At 42.6% G+C, this 22,082-nt stretch overlaps 2 protein-coding genes and 1 long non-coding RNA gene across 5 annotated transcripts in view; 1 reads left to right on the top strand and 2 right to left on the bottom strand.

The window, feature by feature from the left end:
- Positions 1-4,685, bottom strand: part of EFCAB13 (EF-hand calcium binding domain 13) — a 130,727-nt gene extending 126,042 nt beyond the window's left edge. The window contains exons 1-4 of one of the 2 annotated variants that reach the window (XM_026448066.2): positions 4,467-4,586; positions 4,018-4,087; positions 3,255-3,416; positions 945-1,059 (exon numbers count right to left, since the gene is read on the bottom strand). In XM_026448066.2, coding sequence (XP_026303851.1) covers positions 945-974 — 30 coding nt within the window. In that variant the 5' untranslated portion in view covers positions 975-1,059; positions 3,255-3,416; positions 4,018-4,087; positions 4,467-4,586. Of the gene's footprint in view, positions 1-944; positions 1,060-3,254; positions 3,417-4,017; positions 4,088-4,466; positions 4,587-4,608 lie in introns of those variants that run through there. The other variant, XM_026448065.1, reaches the window with a different exon arrangement.
- A 150-nt stretch (positions 4,686-4,835) lies between these two features.
- Positions 4,836-22,082, top strand: part of LOC113219900 — a 20,232-nt gene continuing 2,985 nt past the window's right edge. The window contains exons 1-2 of the long non-coding RNA XR_003306884.1: positions 4,836-5,012; positions 9,884-10,027. This is a non-coding gene — a long non-coding RNA (uncharacterized LOC113219900). The remainder of the gene's footprint in view (positions 5,013-9,883; positions 10,028-22,082) is intronic.
- The window catches only part of ITGB3 (integrin subunit beta 3), a 59,409-nt gene continuing 52,449 nt past the window's right edge, over positions 15,123-22,082 (bottom strand). For both annotated transcript variants that reach the window (XM_026448067.2, XM_026448068.2), the window contains exons 14-15: positions 20,681-20,847; positions 15,123-18,317 (exon numbers count right to left, since the gene is read on the bottom strand). In XM_026448067.2, the coding sequence (XP_026303852.1) occupies positions 18,252-18,317; positions 20,681-20,847 (233 nt within the window). In that variant the 3' untranslated portion in view covers positions 15,123-18,251. The remainder of the gene's footprint in view (positions 18,318-20,680; positions 20,848-22,082) is intronic.

The following is a 22,082-nucleotide window of genomic DNA, read 5'->3' as shown; positions in this document are numbered from 1 at the left end:
ACTCCCAGAAAACAGTGAGGGTTAAAGGAATCCCCCCACCCTTTTGTGTTCTGGAAAATGGCTTACTGCAAACCACCCCTCCCCATATGACTTAGGTAAGACTCTGGAATGCCCGCCTTGTTTACTCATGACAATGCCAGACACACCCCCTCAAAATTCCCTTTCTTTGCGTCATAAATTATTAGCTGAATTGTTTTATCCCCACTGATAATCAGAACAAAATAGACTGACTTCATGATAAAATACTCTCCAATCTACTTATCTAATCATTCTACTGTTTCATCCCGTTTCCCCACACCTGGTTCTTTCCAGCCTCTCTCTATAAAAGAAAACTCCTGCCCAACCCTTGAGACACCCGCAGATCTTACAGTCACAGCATTCTTCCCATTGCAATAGTCCTCCTCCTCTTCCAATTTCAATAGTCCCTTTCTTCCCTTGCAATAATTATTTTGAGTAAAGTCTCTGCTTACTAAGTCCAGATTTGTTTTTATTTGAAAAAATTTGTCTTATTTGACAGAATACTAGCACAAAAAAAAAAAAAAAGTCGGAGACATCTAAAAAGACAGAAGGGCATAAAAATCTGAAGCACAGATAAGAGGGCTAAAGAAATCTGATGTCCTCTACATTATTTTTTGGTTATACTCTCACATCATTAATTACATTATCTACAACCTCTCGTGTAAGTTTATAACCCTTTTGATCTCCACAAAAATTATCCACCAAAATACTCTCATTGTACACCACAGAAGATCTCTCAGTATTATACGGGTTGTTGGGATGGGAGTTCAACATATGTTCACTAAAAAGACTCAAAAGTCATCTCAGTTATTCCGCCAGTTCCTTATAACTATTACTCTATGAATTTGCTTACTGATTATGAATATGAGGTAATATAAACTAATTTTAAAAAGAAGAAATCTTTAGAAACTGTTTTAAATAAATACCTGGCAGAATAAATGTATGTTAGTTTCCATCTTTCTGTTTAGAGGTAAATTCTGTCCTTAAGGACTCCAGGCTTTGATGAACAAGTATGAATGAGCAATAGTACAAAAGGATTTCCTGCCAAAAAAAAAGAGAAAGAAAAAATCATATGCTTGTTTAGGACACTTACGCAATTATATTTATCTACCTGAAGTTATCTCTTCAATGTAACACTGACTTGGGGTATGATACACAGTATTTCACCAACAGATATGTGGGCAAACACTAGAAAAAGCAGTTAGTAGACTATAAATCACAGATCATCCAGTTCCTTAATTTTATCTTTTGTGGTATGAGGAGAAGTCCAGTTTCAAATGGCATACAAAGCAGAGAAATCCAAGTACATCTGTTTATTTAAATAAACCCTGAAAAGCAGAACTGCTAAGACAGTAGTAATCACCCATGTTACTGCATGCTTCCTGTGTGCTAAATATGATAAAGACTTGAAGAGATCAAGTTTCCCAAGATCACACAGCCAGCAAATAGTGGAGATAGAATTTGAATTCAGACAATTTAACTCCAAGCCTGTGGTCTTCAGTCCCATAGAACATTGCCTCTCAAAACAATGCTACTGCAAACAAAAGATGGTGTAGGCTGGGTGCGGTGGCTCACATCTGTAATCCCAGCACTTTGGGAGGCTGAGGCGGGCAGATCACGAGGTCAAGAGATCGAGACCATCCTGGCCAACATGGTGAAACTCTGTCTCTATTAAAAATACAAATCAATTAGGTGGGCGTGGTGACATGCGCCTGTAATCCCAGCTACTCAGGAGGCTGAGGCAGGAGAATCGCTTGAATCCAGGAGCTGGAGATTGCAGTGAGCCAAGATCGCACCCCTGCACTCCAGCCTGGGATATACAGCCAGACCGTCTCAAAAAAAAAAAAAAAAAGGCCAGGGATGGTGACTCACACCTGTAATCCCAGCACTTTGGGAGGCCAAGGCAGATGGATCACGAGATCAGGAGTTCAAGACCAGCCTGGCCAAGATGATGAAACCCCATCTCCACTAAAAATACAAAAATTAGCCGAGCGTGGTGGCACGCGCCTATAATCCCAGCTACCCAGGAGGCTGAGGCACAGAACTGCTTGAAGCCGGGAGGCAGAGATTGCAGTGGGCCAAGATCACACCACTGCACTCCAACCTGGGTGCAAGACTGTATCAAAAACAAAAAGAAAGAAAAGATGGTGTGGCCTCACTTCAAACCAAAGACTATCACATTATGCAAAAGTGATAACCAACACTTAGAAATTCCTCAAATTTTCACATTTTCAACTTACATCTGAGTTACATTGGATGAGCTAATTTATCACAGTGCCAGCCATATTACATTATATTACATTGCTAGTTATAATCATCTTTTTCTTGTAAAGTTTAGCTGCAAGTGTTAATATTCTAACAAAGACAGAGTACTTAAAATCATTTTTATTTATTTCTGACATATGTTAATAGTCATTATTTTTCAATGTGATATGTCCAACATTCCTGGAATTCAAAATATGTTAAAATAAAATAGAAGCACATTGAAACTACCCATCTCAGAAAATATCTGAAAAACATGCAGGTCTCCACAGTAACCCATCCTATGTAATCTCTTCTAGATCTTCTCCAACCAGTTGAATCTTTACCTCTAAACTACTGTGCATAGCACTTAATGTCTTCACTATTCTTGTCTTCACTATTTAACTGACATTAATCATTTGCCTTGTATTTGTATTTAATTTTCATATGTATAGCTCCTATACCAACTATAGCCAAATTTACAAAGAACTGGGACTGGTAACTTATCATTCTTAAAATTATTTCTCATAGCATCAAATACAATGGTATATACACAATGAAGGAAAGAGTAAAGGAAAGGAGGGAAGGGATGGAGGGAGGGGAAAAGAGAGGGAGAGAGGGATGAATGAACAAATTCCCTTCCTACTAAGCTACTCATCAAGAGTTCTTGTTTTTTGTTGTTTTTTTTTTTTTTTTTTTTTTTTTTGAGACGGAGTCTCCCTCTGTCGCCCAGGCTGGAGTGCAGTGGCTTGATCTCGGCTCACCTGCAAGCTCCGCCTCCCGGGTACTAGCCATCCTCCTGCCTCAGCCTCCCGAGTAGCTGGGACTACAGGCGCCCGCCACCACACCCGGCTAATTTTTTTATATTTTTAGTAGAGACGGGGTTTCACCGTGTTAGCCGGGATGGTCTCGATCTCTTGACCTCGTGATCTGCCCGTCTGGGCCTTCCAAAGTGCTGGGATTACAGGCGTGAGCCACCGCGCCCAGCCGCTCACCAAGAGTTCTTAAATCATCAGAGTGCTTAATTAAGCCGAGTTGACACGTTTTGAATAAATCTTGAAAGGAACAATTGTTCTGTAATTTGTTGACCAGATTATCAAAAAGTTGGCAGGTCTTAATTTGCTGGATGAATCAGGTCCCTCATAAGCCTCTCTAAACTTAAAAGAAAAAATTAACTTAGAAAGTCTATTCCCTGTAACTCTGACAATATAATTGTTTCTCAGCTGTTTCAATCCTATCTTCTATCTGTGAATTTGCAGGAACAAATCAAGAGAAATGGAGGAAGTCGTATCCCTCTTCTCCAGTCATCTATCCATTCACCTTTCTATCCATGAATTCAACGTATATGTCTGCATGCTTAGTATGAACTAGGTTCTCTCCCAGGCTCTAGGAATACAGCAATGAACAACAACAACAACAAATAGAGAGAGAGAGAGAGAGAGAGTTATGCTATTAAGAGAAATAAGTTAGTAACTGAGGGGAAAATGAGGCTGTGACGGTTTAAGATGAGAAAAACAAAGGCGCCTTCACTGAAGTGTGACTCTGTATGACATCCCTTCACAAAATACTTTCCTCTTTCCTCTCATGCCACATTTCCCTCACAAGCCGCCCCACTCGCTCGCTTTTCCCTCGCTACAGGGACTGAAAACGTCATTAACACCAACTGCATACACAACTCCATTGCAGCTACTGCCATTCACGAACGTTCAAACACTCGTCACCCTGTTTTCATATTTGTGTAACAAATATTGAGTGAACCTCCACCTCTTCCAAGAACCCACGTTGAGGTGGCTTCCCATAGACCCTGCCCTTATGAAGCCAGCGACTTCTACCGGAAGAAAGAGGACCTGTAAGCTAGTGCGCGAAAGACCCGCAAGATGGAAATGGGTGCCCTAATAGAGGTCTCTGCCTCACGCTGAAGGAGCAGGGAAGTGACCCAACCCCCGGGACCACCAGCCTTCTACAACGACCACCATTTCTGAGGAAACACCTGATCAGTCCCAGTCACCCTTCACTCTGCCCCTTTGTCCCACTCGGTCCCCTCACTGTTCCTTTCTGGAACCTTCCTTCACCCAGCCCCACCACTGTTCTCCTTCCTCCCTCGCACCCTACTGCATTCTCCACTCTCCACCTCGAAGGCTCCCCTCCCAACTCCTCAGCGGGTCTCGCCTCCCCTCCCCACCTTTGTCCCCCGAGGGTCCCACTACCGGCCCGAGCTGCCCTCCCTCCGTCTTGGCTCGAGGCCCCCGCGCTCTCTGCGGTCAGCCCCTGGGGCCCCTCGGGAGGCGCGGCTCTAGCTCTGCAGCCTTCTCAGCCTCCCGCGCAGCGCGGCCCCGCCCCTGTGGTCACCTGACCGATCCCGACGTTCCGCCCACCGAGCGCCCCGGTCGGAGCAGGCCCAGGACCCTTGCCGCCGTGGAGCCGGTGCTGTCACGGACACGGCCACCGCCACCGCCCAGGGGCTCTGGGGCCGTGGGGGAGCGGCTGAACTCAACACCGCCTCCCCGCCGACTGGAAGGCGCTGCGGCCGCGCCCGCCTGCCCCACCTCATAAGGGCCTGTGACCTCACGAGGCTGGCCGCCGGGCGCTGCACTCGAGCGGCGGGGGCTCCTGTCCGTGCGCTTTCCTCCCGCAGCCCCGGCCTCGACTCCGCCCTCCATCCTTGCCACCCGCTCGCCACTCTTCCTTAATCGCTGTGCATTCTCCGGTGCGCTATCCCGCCATGGTCTGACCCCAGTTCAATTTTATCTTAAGTCCCTCCTTTGAACACCCCGACCCCGGACCCCTTTCTTCTAAAACATTCCATCCTTCCAGGCTTCTGCTACTCAATAATGGACAGCAGCTCGAAGGCCATGTGTCCCACGGCTTTGCTGAAATTTGTCTCGGGTTGCCTTTCAGGAGACTGTCGTTTCCTTTTGAGAGAGATAATTTGGTGGGTTTGGTTTTATTCTGTGTGTTTGTTTTTCCTATGTATTTATTGTATGCAGTTGGGCAAAATATTTATGCTGAGTCTCGATTTTCTCATTCTTCCAGGGTTGTGGGAGTTCAAAACTATATACGTAGTGCTCAATAAATGTTACAATATTTAATCCCTTCTGTGATACTACTGTGTTCATTTATATCTTAAACCTTGCTTTGTAGGCATTCTTTAATATTTTATTTTGATTTTTATTTATTAAATATATAGACAAATCATAATTGTAAATATTTAATGGGGTACAATGTGGTATTTTAATATATGTATATAATATGAAATGACTAAGTCAAGCTTAACATACCCATCACCTCATTTAACGTTTTTTATGGTGAGACATTTGAAATTTACTCTTAGCAGTTTTGAGATATACGATATATTATTATTAGCTATAGTCACCACACTATGCAATAGATCTCAGAAACTTGCTGCTTTTGCCTGACTAAACCTTGTACCCTTTGAACAGCATCTCCCCATCCTGCATCTCCGACCCGCCCCGTCCCTTCCCAGCCTCTAAGCACTACTCTACTGTCTACTTATATGAGTTTGACGTTTTAAGATTCCACATATAAGTGAGATCATGTGGTATGTGTCTTTCTGTGTGTGCCTGGCTTTTTTCACTTAGTATGTCCTCCAAGTTCATTCATGTTGTCACAAATGACAAATTCTTTTTTAAGGCTGAATAGTATCCATTGTATATGTTTACCACATTTTCTTTATCCATTCATCCATTGATGGACACAGGTTGATTCCATTATCTCAGTGATTGTGCATAATGCTGAAATGAACATGGAAGTGCAAATAAGTCTTTGACATACTGATTTCAGTTACTCACTATATATCCAGAAATGGTGTCGCTGGATCATATGATAGTTCTATTTTTAATTTTTTGGGAAACCTCCGTATAGTTTTCCATAATGGCTGTAATAATACCAACAGTGTAAAAGTTTTCTCCACATCCTCACCAACACATTATTTTTCATCATTTTGATAATAACCTTTTTTTTTTTTTTTTTTAAAGAGTCACTCTGTTGCCCAGGCTGGAGTGCAGTGGCGCAATCTCAGATCACTGCAACCTCTATTCCTGGGTTCAAGCGATCTTCCTGCCTCGGCCTCCCAAGTAGCTTGGATTACAAGCATGTGCCACCACACTTGGCTAATTTCTGTATTTTTAGTAGAGATGGGGTTTCACCATGTTGGCCAGGCTGGTCTCAAACTCCTGACCCTCAAGTAATCTGCCCACCTCAGCTTCCCAAAGTACTGAGATTATAGGTGTGAGCCACTACACCCAGCTGAATAGCCATGCTGACAGGTGTGAGGTGATATTGTAATTTTATTTTGCATTTCCCTAATAATAGTTTTTTTGGTTTTTTTTCACAAACCTGTTGGCCATTTGTATGTCTTCTTTTAAGAATGGCTGTGTCAGGCTGGCATGGTGGCTCACACCCATAATCTCAGCACTTTGGGAGGCCAAGATAGGAAAACTGCTCCAACCCAAGAGTCTGAGACCAGCATGGGCAACATAGTGAGGCCTCATCTCTACAAAAAAAAAAAATTAAAAAAAAAAAAAAAAGTCTGTTCAGATTATTTGCCTATTTTTAAAATTAGGTTATTTGCTTTCTTGCTACTGAGTTTCTTGTATATCTTGGATATTAATCCCTTGTCAGATGTATGATTTGTAAATATTTTCTCCCATTCAGTGGGTTGTCTCTTCACTCTGTTAACTGTTTCCTTTGATGTGCAGAAGTTTTTAGTTTCATGTAATCCTATGTGTTTATTTTTTATTTTCTCACCTGTGTTTTTGAGGTCATGTCCAAAAAACATGCCCAGACCAATGTAGTGGAGCTTTCCCCCTATGTTTTCTTCTAGTGGCTTTCTTCTATTTTTTCTTCTAGTAGCTTTCCCCCTATGTTTTCTTCTAGTAGTTCCAGTCTTACATGTAAGTCTTTAATCCATTTTGACTTTTGTGTACGGTGTGAGATAAGGGTCCAATTTCATTTTTCTACACATGGATATATGGTTTCCCAACAGTGTTTATCGAAGAGATTCCTTTCCCCATTGAGTGTTCTTGGCTCCTTATCAAAATTCAATTGTCTGTAAATTCTGGACTCTCTAGTATGTTATATTGGCCAATGTATCTGTTTTTATGGAATATCATGCTGTTTTCATTACTATAACTTTGTTTATTTTAAAGTCAGGTACTGTGATGCCTTCAGCTTGGTTCTTTTTTTTTTTTTTTTTTTTTCTTTTTCTTTTTTTTTTTTTTGAGATGGAGTCTGGCTCTGTCTCTCAGGCTGGAGTGCAGTGGCACAATCTCAGCTCACTGCAACCTCTGCCTCCTGGGTTCAAGTGATTCTCCTGCCTCACCCTCCCAAGTAGCTGGGACTAGAGGTGTGCACCACCATGCCTAGCCAATTTTTTTGTATTATTAGTAGAGACGGGGTTTTTTACCATGTTAGCCAGGCTGGTCTTGAACTCCTGACCTCATGATCTGCCCACCTCAGCCTCCCAAAGTACTGGGATTACAGGCATGAGCCACCGCGCCTGGCCCAGCTTTGTTCTTTTTGCTCAAGATTGCTTTGGTTATTTGGGATCTTTTACGGTTCCATATGAATTTTAGGATTTTTTTATTTCCATGAAAAATAACTCTGGAATTTTGATAGGAATTGTATTGAATCTATAAATTGCTTTGAGTAGCATGGGCATTTTAATTATATTAATTATTCCAATCCAAGAACATGGGATGTCTTTTCGTTTATTTGTGTTTTTTCTAATTTCTTTCATCCGTGTTTTTTAGTTTTTAGTGTAAAGATCTTTCACTTTCTTGGTTAAATGTACACCTTTTTTGTTTCAGTTTTGGTTTTTGCTCATGTAAGTAGAATTATTTTCTTCATTTCTTTTTTGGATTTGTTGTTGCTGAAATGTTGCTGATTTTTGTGTGTTGACTGTGTACAGCAATTTACTGAATGTATTAGTTCTAACAGTTTTTTTTTTTTTTTTGGTGGAGTCTTTTGGGTTTTCTATATATAAGATCATATTATTGACAAAGAAAATTCCAACATTTCCTTTCCTATTAAGATGCCTTTAATTTCTCTTGCTTAATTATTCTGACTAGAACTTCCAGTGCTATGTTGAAAAAAAAAAAAAAAAAGTGGTGAGAGTGGGCATCCTTTTCTTGTTCCTGATCTTAAAGGAAATGCCTTCAACGTTTCACTGTTGAGAATGTTAGCTGTAGGCTTGTCATATATGGCCTTTATTGTATTGAGGTACGTTTCTTCTGTACCTAATTTGTTGAGAATTTTCATCATGAAAAGATGTTTAATTTTGTCAAATGTTTTTTAGGTATCTATTGAAATGATCATATGATTTTTGTGTATGTGGTATATCACATTTATAGATTCCCATATGTTGAACCATCTTTGCATCCCAGGGATAAATCCCACTTGATCATGTGAATTATTCTTTGACTGTATTGTTGAAGTCAGTATGCTAGTATTTTGTTGAGGATTTTTGTATCTATACTCATTAGGGATATGACCTGTAATTCTTTAGTGCTTTTTAAATGTATATAGTTTGTCTCCCCAAAGATTCTGAAACATCTGAGTGCTGAGACTATGTCTTTTATTTTTGTAAATACCCCTCAATCCACCCTCCATCCCCCACTTTCCCACTCCCCATGCCTGTTGTGTTTACGGGTGGTACCTCAGAGTACTGTTCAATCAGGCAAAAGACCCCCTAAAGATTTTAAGAGTGGCTGGGTGCAGTGGCTCACACCTGTAATCCCAACACTTTGAGAGGCCAAGGCGGGTGGATCACCTGAGGTCAGGAGTTGAAGACCAGCCTGGCCAACATGGTGAAACCTCATCTCTACAAAAACGCAAACAAAAATTAGCCGAGCATGGTGGCAGGTGCCTGTAATACCAGCAACTTGGGAGGCTGAGGCAGGAGAATTGCTTGAACCCGGAAGGCAGAGATTGTGGTGACCCAAGATCTCGCCACTGCACTCCAGCCTGGGTGACAGAGTAAGACTCCGTCTCAGAAAAAAAGATTTTAAGAATATGGCTCACAGGTCCTCTCATTCAAACAATAGGACTTCTAAGAAACTTAAGATCTTTGTCCTTCAGCAGAAGCCCAAGGTAGAAAAAGATGTATCTCAAAGGTATTTGCTGCCATGACTTTTGTCTCCTGGACTAAAACCCAGTAAGATTCACAGTAGATTCAAAAATCGTTTTAAGAGAATTGTATTGTCAGAAATACTGTCAGCTTGACCTGAAAGAGAGTACAAAAAAGAAAGGGGTCTTTGGACCCTTTCTACAAACACATTTCTACAAACAGGAAGCAGGCTAAGAAAACTATTTATGTCCAAACACATCTCCCTTTCACACAAAAAAAGGATGACTTAGAGGATAAAACCAACAGCCCAGAGGATGGAACCAAAAGCCATAGGGAGTTATTCCCAGACTTTGAATGTAGAACTACAAACCTATACTCAAATGGATTTCAGAATTGCTATGAACCAGTGACTTCTGTGCACCTTGTTTTCCACCTGTTGGTACAGGAGTGTCTATAGCAGTTATCTCTCTGCCCCTGCCATTTTACATCGGTTGCTGTGGGGAAAGGAGCATATGACCTTTTTCTTTTTGTTCACAGAACTTCAGATTGAAAGGCATGTACCTGAGTAGCTATATTTAAGGAATTACAACCAAGAAGTCTCATCTTCCCTGATATAGAGGATAAGATTCTGAACTTTGAATTGATGCTATAATGGGATAACACTCTGGGGCCTTAGAAGGGGTAAGTTTATTTTGCATGTGGGAGAACTATAAATAATTTGTTATCAGAGGGTGGCCTGGGGTAGTCTTAAAATATGTCCACAAACACTTTGATATTTGTATTAATTTCCTATGCTGTGGTAACAAATTACCACAAACTTAGTGGCTTAAATAGCACAAATTTATTATCCCAAATTTCTGGAGGCCAGAAGTACAAAATGAGCCTTACACCGTTAAAATCAAAGGCTACATTCCTTATTGAGGCTGTGGAGGAGAATCCATTCTTTGCCTTTTCCAACTTCTGTGGGCTGTATACATTCCTTGACTTATGGCCATATCAGTCTGACCCACTTCCATTCACTCTCACTCTGGCCCTCCTAACTCCCTCTTTTATTTTTATTTTTATTTATTTATTTATTTAGAGACAGAGTATTACTCTGCCATCCAGGCTGGAGTGTTGTGGCGCAATCTTGGCTCACTGTAACCTTTGCCTCCTGGGTTCAAGCAATTCTCATGCCTGGACCTCGCAAGTAGTTGGGATTACAGGTGCGTGCCACCACGCCCAGCTAATTTTTTTGTATTTTTAGTAGAGACAGGGTTTCGCCATGTTGGCCAGGCTGGTCTCAAACTCATAGCCTCAAGTGATCCAACCACCTCAGCCTCCCAAAGTCCTGGGATTACAGGCATGAGCGACCACGCCCAGCCTGACCCCCTCTTGTAAGGACACTTGCGATTACATTGAGCCTCCCCAGATAATCCAGGATGATTGCCTCATCTAAAGATCATTAATTATGTCAACAAAGTTGTTTGTTCCATGTAAGGTAACATATTCACAGGTTCTGGAGATGGGGATGTGGCTGTCTTTGGGGGGAAATGATTCTGTACACAATGCTTCTCCCTTCAAGAGGTGGCATCTATTCCTCTCCTCTTGAATGTTGGCTGGATTTAGTGAGCTACTTCTAATGAATAGTTTATGGCAGAAATTATGGTGTGACACTTACAAAACTAAGTCATAAAAAAAATTGTGGCTTCCTCCCTATTCTCTCTTGGATTACTCCCTCTGGGAGAAACTAGCTGACAAGTCATGTGGACACTCAAGCAGTCCTATAGCGATGTCCAAGTGGTGAGGAACTAAGGCCTATGCCAATAGCCAGCATGGAATTGATGCCTCCTGCCAACAGCCATGTGAGTAAGCCATCTTAGAAAAGGATTCTCCAGCCCTTTTTAGCCTTCAGCTGACTACAGCCCTGGCCAACAGTTTGACTTCAACCTCATGAGAGTCTCTGAGCCAGAACCACCCAGCTAAGCCATTCCTAAATTCCTGACCACAGAAACAGCAAGATAATGTTGTTGTTTTAAGCTACTAAATTGTGGAGTAATTTCTTAAGCAGCAACAGATAAGTAATACAATCCCCACTGGGCATGGTGGCATGCACCTGTAGTCCCAGCTACTTGGGGAGGTTGAGGTGGGAGCATTGCTTGAACTCAGGAGTTCGAGTCCAACCTGGGCAACATAGCAAGACCTCACCGCCTTAAAAAAAAATTAAAAATAAATAAAATAATACAGTCCCCAAGGTCACATATTGAGCTATGAGAGCTACTTAACTTCTAGGTATTAACTCTGCATTCCAGCCTACAAGATGAAGGAAATGGAGAAAAGCATGTTCCTTCCCTTAAACAGCATTTATTGGAAGTTGCATACACTTCTTTCATTTACATCTCATTGTCTATGAGATGGACATGGCACATGTAGCTACAAGATTTTTGCATGCTAACTTTGTATCCAGCAACTTTACTAAATTTGCTTATTAATAATAAGAGAATAATATTTATCCTGGGCAACCATGTGCCCAACTAAACAGCAGAAGTTCTAATATTATGTGAGAAGGAGAAAACATACTGGACACAATCAGCAATCTCTGTCACAATGGTGAGTGTAAGGGTCAGGAAAAGCAAAGTCCAGCACACACCCATCAACATTTTTTTCCGATTTCTTAACAAAGTATTTCCATTGGCCACCAAAGTGATAGTTACACATCATCACTGTGATCTCTCCAAAGAATCATGCCAATTCTGTATGAGTCATTGGAAAATCCAATTACTAAACTAAAATGAAATCAATTGTGAAACTTTTTCCTCACAAGTTCTTATTGGGGACACTGCTAAAGAATAATTTACAATGGACATTTTGTTTAAAGGCTCCAAAATGTTCTAAATGGTGCTTTCTGTGAGCAGTCTTTGGTGTGTCAGAAAATACATAGCGGATGAAAGTGTTTCCTTTGGCCGGGCGCGGTGGCTCAAGCCTGTAATCCCAGCACTTTGGGAGGCCGAGACGGGTGGATCACGAGGTCAGGAGATCGAGACCATCCTGGCTAACACCGTGAAACCCCGTCTCTACTAAAAAAAAAAAAAAAAATACAAAAAAAACTAGCCGGGCAAGGTGGCGGGCGCCTGTAGTCCCAGCTACTCGGGAGGCTGAGGCAGGAGAATGGCGGGAACCCGGGAGGCGGAGCTTGCAGTGAGCTGAGATCCGGCCACTGCACTCCAGCCTGGGCGATAAGAGCGAGACTCCGTCTCAAAAAAAAAAAAAAAAGAAAAAAAAAGAAAGTGTTTCCTTTATGCAAGGTGTTGGAGGGGCTTTATTATAACGTTAGCAGCCTCAAGGAAGGCAGTCATGTTCCTGACCTCTTCATTTTCTTTTCACATGCAAACCATTCTTAGGTAGCCACATTAACTGGATTTTTAAATTTTTATGTAATGATATACTTAACCCTAATCACAAGCTTCTAAGACTGCCTCCTTGCATGTTTTAATCAAACTAAAACAAATTAGGAATAGATACTTCCATAAATATATTGTCTTATAAAACCAAATAGTAATGATTTTTAAATGGCTTATTTGCAGAGCATACGTTATGGTTCCATTATATCATTGTGAAAATTGAGTAATTCCCAGGCAATCTGCTTGTAATTGGTCCCAGTGATCATTAGATGGCTCTGTTACTATAGAGTTTGGACTATCAAAGCCAAGAGTTAAAGGATTACAAATGTGGCTTGACATACAGCTTTTCATCTCATTTTACATAAGATCCTCTATTTTCATCCAAACATTTAGTCAGCAATTACCAAGACATAAATAAAACATAGTGAATCTCACAAGATTTCACCATAAAAGGTCTCAGTCTATGTTCACGTAATCTCTTAATGATGTCATGTATTGTATTATGCTCAAAAAATGTACATTATGTTAGGAATTTAAGACTCGGGCCAGGCACCGTAGCTCATGCTTGTAATTCCAGTACTTTGGGAGGTCAAGGTGGAAGGATTGCTTGAGCTCAGGAGTTTGAGACCAGCCTGAGCAATATAGTGAGACCTCATCTCTACAAAAAATATGTTTTTAATTAGCCGAGTATGGTGGCATGTGCCTGTAGTCCCAACACTTTGGGAGGCCAAGACAGAAGAATCACTTGAGCTTGGGAGGTCAAGGCTGCAGTGACTATGATGGTGCCACTGCACTCTGGCAACAAAATGAGACCCTGTCTGCAAAAAAAAAAAAAAAAAAAAATTAAAAAAAAAAAAGACTCGAAGACAAAGATTATGTTGTGTTCTATAAAGTACTTCAGTCCCACACTGTTGATGCTCAATAAATTTTAAATAGCCAAAAGTAAAGTAACAAATTCTAAGTATTATTCTAGCATCCTATAGGATGATAATGTTAACAATTAAGATTTTGATCCCATCTCGGCTGTGAATAAATTCTGTAAGAATATTTCCTTGCTTGCGTCTTGGTACACATAAAAAGTATTCTGTTAGTTTTTCCCCAGGATTCTATTCTTTCAGTTTTTCATGGGAATTTGTGGTCATGAGTGAAACCAAGACGCCCAAGATCATTTAACCTAGAAAATGGGTCAAAGTAGATTTTCATTTTGTGTGGGTGGATATTTCATCTTCTGAGTATGTCAGTCAAGGTTTGCCATTAACTGTATAGAGTAACTGAGCTGCCTTACTATAAAGTTTTTTCTAGACCAGAAGGCTAAATATCTGACTCCTTAAATCAGTTGTTCTTAAACTTGAGCATGAATTAGAATCACCTGGAAGGCTTCTTAAACCAGATCATGGCTCCCGGCTCCCAGATTTTCTGATTCAGCAGCTGTGGGGTGGGGCCTGTCAATTTTCATTCCTAACACATTTCTAGCTGATAATGATGTTGCTGGTCTTGGGACCACACTTTGACAACCACTGCCTTAGATCAAATTTAGGCATTTAAATGGTCCTGTAAATAATTTGCCATTAAGCTATTATTTTATCCATTTATGCTTCCTACAAACAAAATCTAGGCTACACTGGCAGTCTGTTCTTTTGAGGTTGCACAAGTTCCTAAATAATACCCAATTAAAAAAAAAAAAAAAAAACTCAAACTCTTAGAACACTAATAACCTACTCATTTAAAAAATATTAAGCCTAAAAAGTGCTGGGCCTAGTGGCTCACACCTATAATCCCAGCACTTTGGGAAGCCAAGGCTGGCGGATCAGTTGAGGTCAGGAATTCGTGACTATCCTGGCCAACATGGTGAAACCCCGTCTTTAGTAAAAATACAAACATTAGCTGGATGTGGTGGTGCACGCCTGTAATCCCAGCTACTCAGGAGGCTTAGGCGGGAGAATCGCTTGAGCCCCAGAGGCAGATGTTGCAGTGAGCAGGGATCACACTACTGCCCTCCAGCCTGGGCAACGGAGCAAGACTCCATCTCAAAAATAAATAAATAAAAATACAAAATTTGCCAGGCATAGTGGTAGGCACCTGTAATCCCAGCTACTCAGGAGGCTGAGGCAGGAGAATCTCTTGAGCCCAGGAGGCAGAGGTTGCAGTGAGCCGAGATCGCACCCACTGCACTCCAGCCTGGGTGACAGAGCGAGACTCCGTCTCAAAAAAAAAAAAAAAAAAGTATATATGAAGAGAAGCTCTGGATTCTGTACCCATAGTAGTCATCATTCTGTTACATTTGGAAATATGCTTGTTCTAAAATAATCATTTCTGAGTCAATGACACTTATTCTTTTCATCCAAAGGAAACAGAAATAACAACACAGGAAGCACTGGGCAGCCTTAGGCTAATTCTTTTTGGAAAGTACATTTAATTCACTGTTGTACAAACCCAAACAGAGAAGGTAAGGTTAGGAAGTCAGGAAGGCACTTAAGAAATTTCAACCAGGAATACTTAACAAAGAAAAAGAGGCCTTTGGACCCACACATTAAAATCATGGATGACCAGCTGGGCATGGTGGTGCATGCCTGTAAGCCCAGCACTGTGGGAGGCTGAGGAGGGCAGATCGCCTGAGGTCAGGAGTTCGAGACCAGACTGGCCAACATGGGGAAACCCCGTCTCTACTAAAACTACAAAAATTAGCCAGTCATGGTGGCAGGTGCCTGTAATCCCAGCTACTGGGGAGGCTGAGGCAGGAGAATCGCTTGAACCCGAGAGGCAGAGGTTGCAGTGAGCTGAGATCGTACCATTGCATTCCAGCCTAGGCAACAAGAACAAGGCTTCGTCTCAAATTTAGAAAAAAAAAAAAATCATGGATGACCTAGGAATATCAGAGAAGTAAAGAACTGACTCCTAATATGGCAACTTGTCAGGAATATTCAGTTTCCCATTATTGTCCACAGATCCTGGGACTAGACATAAATTTTCTCCAAAAGAGCTAGACACAATCCCTTTGTGCTGTATTATCTGATGCCAGAACACTGTTTAACTGTTCACCCCACAGGCCAAAACTGCTATTTGCTACCTCATGAATGCAGCTACTGGTTATCCCCACATATTGACAAATAGTACTGGTCTTCAAGATCTGTGAACTTCATTCCAGTGGCTCAGGCAAGATTCCTGATTTGATTCACCCTTTAAATACATTTTCTTCCCCGCTTTGATACAGTTTCTTCATATAAAACATGTTATCTAAAGAAAATGTCCCATTAACATTCTCATGGACTCTGTCTTAGTAGCTGAAGGTGATAACTAAGTTCTAGACTTCTTGGATCCATGACTATCCCTCCCCGTCCCCTATTTATGCCTCTACCACATTCCCATTCCCTACAGTAAGGAGTAATCCATGGGTGAGACAAGGCTCAGTCATTGCCCCATATCCAATTCCAAGGCTTATTCTCAATGTTAACACAAGAATACAGAATAGATATTTCAGCTACTTATGGATTCCTCTTCCCTAATATGTGGCTGCAAATGTGTGCAAAGTGAAGAAAGAAATAATAGCTAAATGAAGCTTAAGTGCTACATCAGGAGAGATGTAACTATCAACAAATGTTGGAAAAGGGGTTTGGAGAGAGGATAGAATGAGACTTTCATTGAGAAAGGTGATATGGAATGACATCTGCTCTTGCCAAAGCCAGGTGTCTCAGATCTCCCAACTAAAAACACACACAGTATCAATATCCCACAGAATCTTGATCACACATTTGATGCCACAGTAAGTCCCAGCATCTTAGAATGTTGATACTGAAAGAGACCTTCAAGACTGGCTGCTCAAAACCCATTTCTCAAACTAGAAAACAGCCTTAAGAAGAAGAAAGTGACTTGCCTTAATTAGAGTTAAAGATTATTTAGCTGCAACACTGAGATCAGAACTCCTGTTTTCTGCTCATGGAACAACTGTTGATAAGGCTTTCTTTTTCTCTTGGGCATTTGGGGGTGGCTTTTAATGTTGGACGTATGTCAACACCAATGGAGCCACTGCTTTTCTGAGACAAAAGAACAGTCCCTCTTCCTCAGGAAGGGTCCAATGTGTCCATACATCTATCCCTATAGCCTGCTATCATGAGAGAGCCCCTCACAGATCCAGCCACTGGCCAGTGACTTGCTGTGAATGATGCCAAGTGGGAGTCTCTGTACCCTGCCCAAGTCTGTGTGGCTTCCTATGCTCTCCTTCTTTGCCATCATATAAATTTACAAACATAATGCAAGCATGTTTATGTACATATTCCTTTAGGTTAAGAAAACCTCATCATGAGAAAAATAAAATAAAATTGCACTGTGGCCTCTCAGATTAAAGACTGAGTTAAAATGAGGTTGTCCAACCCATAGAAGAACAGGCCACACATGCTGGTACAACTGACCCATCATTCCATCCTGGCACTTATTCCCAGCCAACTCATGGGAATAATTCCTTCACAGGGCAGCCAAGAGGTAGTAGGTAAATACAATCAGCCCCATGGGTGGATACAGCACGCCAAGGCACAGGGCTGGGTGTGTGGAGGTGCTATGAATGAGGGACAGAAGGCTGGAAGGGTAGGGCCAGACCTCTGGCTCTACAATAGCACTCTCTCCCTTTGAGGAAAAGCATTTGGTCATGAGAGACATCCCCAGCTCATAGCAAATGTCTACAGCAGTGAGGGTGTGGAATTAGGAGGTAAAGAGATGGTGCTGGCCTAAGGGTGACACACTTCTTCTAAACAAACCTCCAGAGTAGAGCTGACAATAAGGCAAATCTGAAGGGTTGTGATTACGAACTGGGAGATGCTGGTACATCCCCCAGGCCATGAATGACCCTGAGTGGCCCAGACATCCTCACTCCCTACAGGTCAAAGAATTAGGTTGCAAGGACTTCCCTTGCCAGAGAACCATAGCTGGGTTGAGGGGATGGCAAAAGGCACAGGCAGCTCTGATAGTTCAGCTCTCCTTGACTCCTCCTTCAGCCTGAGGGAGGGGAAAGGAGGCAGAAGTACAGATGACCTGGGCTGCCAAGCACAGCAGTTCCTACTATAGCTGCTGAGAGTCAGGCCCAAGAACCATAAACTTATGAACTCAGGGTAGAGCCAAGGTTTGGCGTCCCTTCCTCTGAAATGAGAGGTCTCAGCCCTGCCCTTCTCTTCAGGGACAATGGCCTGATGAGGAAAGCTGGCTTCTCACTGAGGTAATGAAGAACACCTGCTCAGCTCCATAGTCACCCTCAAGCTAAGCAGGAAGAATCCCCTGCAGGAGGCATTCTGGGGACAAAGGCTAAGGAGCTCGGCTTATCAGGACACATCACAATTTTAAATTACACACTCCCACACACAACACACAGACACACACACACACACAGACCCACACTTCCACATACTGACATTCTCCCAACCCACCCCACTCTGAGCCCCAAATCCCTCCCCACAAATACTGTCCTCTGTAAACATGATGGTAGAGACTACTGCAATCGTGGCACAGGCTGATAATGATCTGAGGATGACTGCTTATCATTAAGTGCCCCGGTAGGTGATATTGGTGAAGGTAGACGTGGCCTCTTTATACAGTGGGTTGTTGGCCTGTGGAGGAAACAGAAAAGCATCTTACAGTGACTTCCTCAGTCCTTCCCTACCCTGAATGTTTAAAATTCATCTCAGAAGTTTTCCCAAGGCACCCTTCCCTGGAATACACCATCGATGAAACAGAATAATGTTCATTTTACTCACACTTTAGTTCTTGGCATGGGAATCGATAGGAAATAACAGGAGGAGATGAGGTAGAATGCCATCCTGCCACCATTTCTTCTTATTATTATTATTATTATTTTAGACAGGGTCTCATTTTGTTGCCCAGGCTGGCGTGCAGTGGCACAATCTCGGCTTACTGAAACCTCCACCTCCCCTGACTTAAGATATCCTCCCACCTCAGCCTCCCAAGTAGCTGGGACTATAAGCACACACCACCATGTCTGGCTACTTTTTACATTTTTTTGTAGAGATGGGGTTTCGTCATGTTGCCCAGGCTGGTCTCAAACTCCTGAGCTCAAGCGATCCACCTGCCTCAGCCTCCCAAAGTGCTGGAATTATAGGCGTGAGCCACCACACCTGTTCCCTGCCACTATTTCTAAGGAGCTAAATTCAGCCTAGCACTCTTCAGTGATCCCACAGCATTCAGGGATAGAACTTCTCCTATTTCACCCCATGTCCCCCTCTCTTTTGCCCTTCTCCTATTTTCCATTACCCGTGACAGTGATGGGAGATGTGGACAAGGACAGAAATGTAGCAGGTGGAATTCAGAACACAGAGGAAAGCTTTTGCTCAAATAATTATTAATTTGTTTTCATCTAATCTGGCCAAGTACTAACCATGGCCAGGCATGGTGGTTTATGCCTATAATCCCAGCACTTTTAGGGGCCAAAGTAGGAAGATCACTTGAGCCCAGGAGATTGAAGCTGCACTGAGCCATGATGGCACCATTGCATTCCAGCATGGATGACAGAATGAGACCCTGTCTCAAAAAAAGAAGGAAGGAGGGAAGGGAAGGGAAAGAAAAGGAGAGGAGGGGAGGAAGGGAAGGGGAGGGAAGGAAAAAGGAAGGGGAGGAGAGGGGAGGGGAGGGAAGAGGAGAGAAAGAGAAAGCACTATCCACAAACTGTCACATTATCAGGAAAAAGACCCTCACTAGGTTTCCCAAACTATTTTCCAACAGAAAGTAACAAATCCTATACGGTCTAGTAGTCCTTAATGGTGGCTTCAAGAAACACATTCTTGGCCAGGTATGGTGGCTCATGCCTGGAATCCTAGCACTTTGGGAGGCTGAGGCAGGTGATCATGAGGTCAGGAGTTCGAGACCAGCCTGGCCAACATGGTGAAACCCTGTCTCTACTAAAAATACAAAAAGTAGCCGGGTGCGGTGGCTGGCACCTATAATCCCAGTTACTCAGGAGGCTGAGGCTAGGAGAATCACTTGAACCTGGGAGGCCAAGGTTGCAGTGAGCCAAGATCGCTGCACTCCAGCCTGGGTGAAGAGCAAGACCCTATCTCCAAAAAAAAAGAAAGAAGCACATTCCTGTGGGCCTCATAGGTACAGGATGTTGCACACTGTTCTAACAGAAACATCTCAGTTTCTTGGGACCCTTGAGTATAAAGCTCTGGGGTCAACATCAAATGGGAACAAACTTGCAGCCTAACCCTGGACATTTGGGGAGTCAAACAGCCATTTAGAGGGTCTAGGAAAAAAGTTGAAATGTGAAAGAAGAGCCAAAAGAGAATAGAGTAAGATTAAGTATATAGAAAGTTCTCAGTAAATGCTTATTTAATTGGAATAAATCAGGATAAAAGAGTAAAGTCTGATTTGGAAGTAACTTTTTATTTTATTTTATTTTATTTTAATTTTATTTATTTTTTTGAGATAGAGTCCTGCTCTGTCAGCCAGAGAAGGGTGTGATCTCTGCTCACTACAACCTCCACCTAATGGTTCAAGCAATTCTCCTGCTTCAGCCTCCCGAATAGCTGGGATTACAGGTGTGCACCACCACACCCGGCTAATTTTTGTATTATTAATAGAGACGGGGTTTCACCATGTTGCCCAGGATGGTCTCGAACTCCTGAGCTCAAGAGATCTGCCCACTATGGCCTCCCAAAGTGCTGGGATTACAGGCACGAGCCACCAGGCACGAGCCACCAGGCCCAACCTGGAAGTAACTATTTATTTGAGGAGAAAGAATAGAATGAGGTGGAATGACATCCTGCCACTATTTCTAAGCGGCTGAAGGAAGCTGAAGGACAAAGGGATAGTGAGACCATCTCTCCCCGTTTCCAGAACAGAGGATAACAGAAAGACGGTGGTGCTGGCTGAACCTGACCACCCAAAGCATCTGTTGCTTCCACATAAGAGCCTCAGACCAATGACTTTTTAGAAAAAGCCCAGCCCAATCTCTTACTGTGTCCCATTTTGCTCTGGCGCGTTCTTCCTCAAATTTAGCAAACTCTTTTCGGTCGTGGATAGTGATGAGGAGCTTCCAGATGAGCAGAGTGGCAAGGCCGATGAGTAGAATGGCCCCCATCACTGACAGCAGGACCACCAGGATGTCAGGGCCCTTGGGACACTCTGTGAGGAAGAAGCACAGAGCAGGCGGTTGTGAATGAAGCAGGAATCACTTGAACTGGCTATGAATAAGGTGTTCTTGACAAAGTAATTAAGGTCCTTGAAGGAAATAGGACAGTTTTCAAAAATTAATTTTTTTTACAGAGACAATCATTAGGACAGCAATAATCTGTGCTAAGTGACTAAATCAGAAGTCTAGACCTGGTAACCCCTAGACGGAACCCAGCCACACCTTTGTGTGGGGGTTCACCCAAGTGTTTATTTTAAAAATTAAACACAAAGAAGAGAACAACAGACACTGGAATCTACTAGAGGGTGGAGGCCGGGAGGAGGGTGGGAATCAAAAACCTATCTATGAGTCACTATGCTTATTACCTGGGCGACGAAATAATAGGTACATCAGACCCCCGTGACTCACAATTTATCTACAGAACAAACCCACATATGTACGCCTAAAGCTAAAATAAAAGCTTTTTAAAAAATTTAAAAATAAAAAGCTGGGTGTGTGGTTCACACCTGTAATCCTAGTACTTTGGGAGGCCAAGGAGGGCAGAGCACCTGAGGTCAGGAGTTTGAGACCAGCCTGGCCAACATGGTGAAACCCCGTCTCTATGAAAACTACAAAAATTAGCCTGGCATGGTGGCGGGCACCTGTAATCCCAGCTACTCAGGAGGCTGAAGCACAAGAATCACTTGAACCTGGGAGATGGAGGTTGCAGTGAACCGAGATCACACCATTGCACTCCAGGCTGGGTAACAGAGCAAAATTCCATCTCAAAAAATAAAAATAAAATAAAAAATAAAAAATTGATTTTATTGGCCGTATTGAATAATCAGGAGATTCTCCCCTGAAAATTTCATATTAGTCTCTTTAAAAAGAAAATCCAGGCCAGGCACAGTGGCTCATGCCTATAATGCCAGCACTTGGGAGGCCGAGGCAGGAGGATAGCTTGCGTCCAGAAGTTCAAGACCAGCCTGGGCAACATGGTGAGGCCCTGCCTCTACAAAATTTTTTTTTTAATTAGCCAGGCATTGTGGCATATGCCTGTAGTCCCAGCTACTCAGGAGGCTAAGCTGGGAGGATCGTTTGAGCCTGGGAGGTGAAGGCCATAGTGAGCCATGATCGTGCCACCACTCTCCGGCCTGGATGACAGAGGGAGAGCCTATCTCAAAAGAAAGAAAGAGAGAAAGAGAAGGAGGGAGGGAGGGAGGGAGGGAGGGAGAAAGGAAGGAAGGAA

The sequence above is a fragment of the Piliocolobus tephrosceles genome, chromosome 16 (genome assembly GCF_002776525.5).
Source record: "Piliocolobus tephrosceles isolate RC106 chromosome 16, ASM277652v3, whole genome shotgun sequence".
Lineage (NCBI taxonomy): Eukaryota > Metazoa > Chordata > Mammalia > Primates > Cercopithecidae > Piliocolobus > Piliocolobus tephrosceles.
This window is presented reverse-complemented; position numbering and strand designations above follow the sequence as displayed.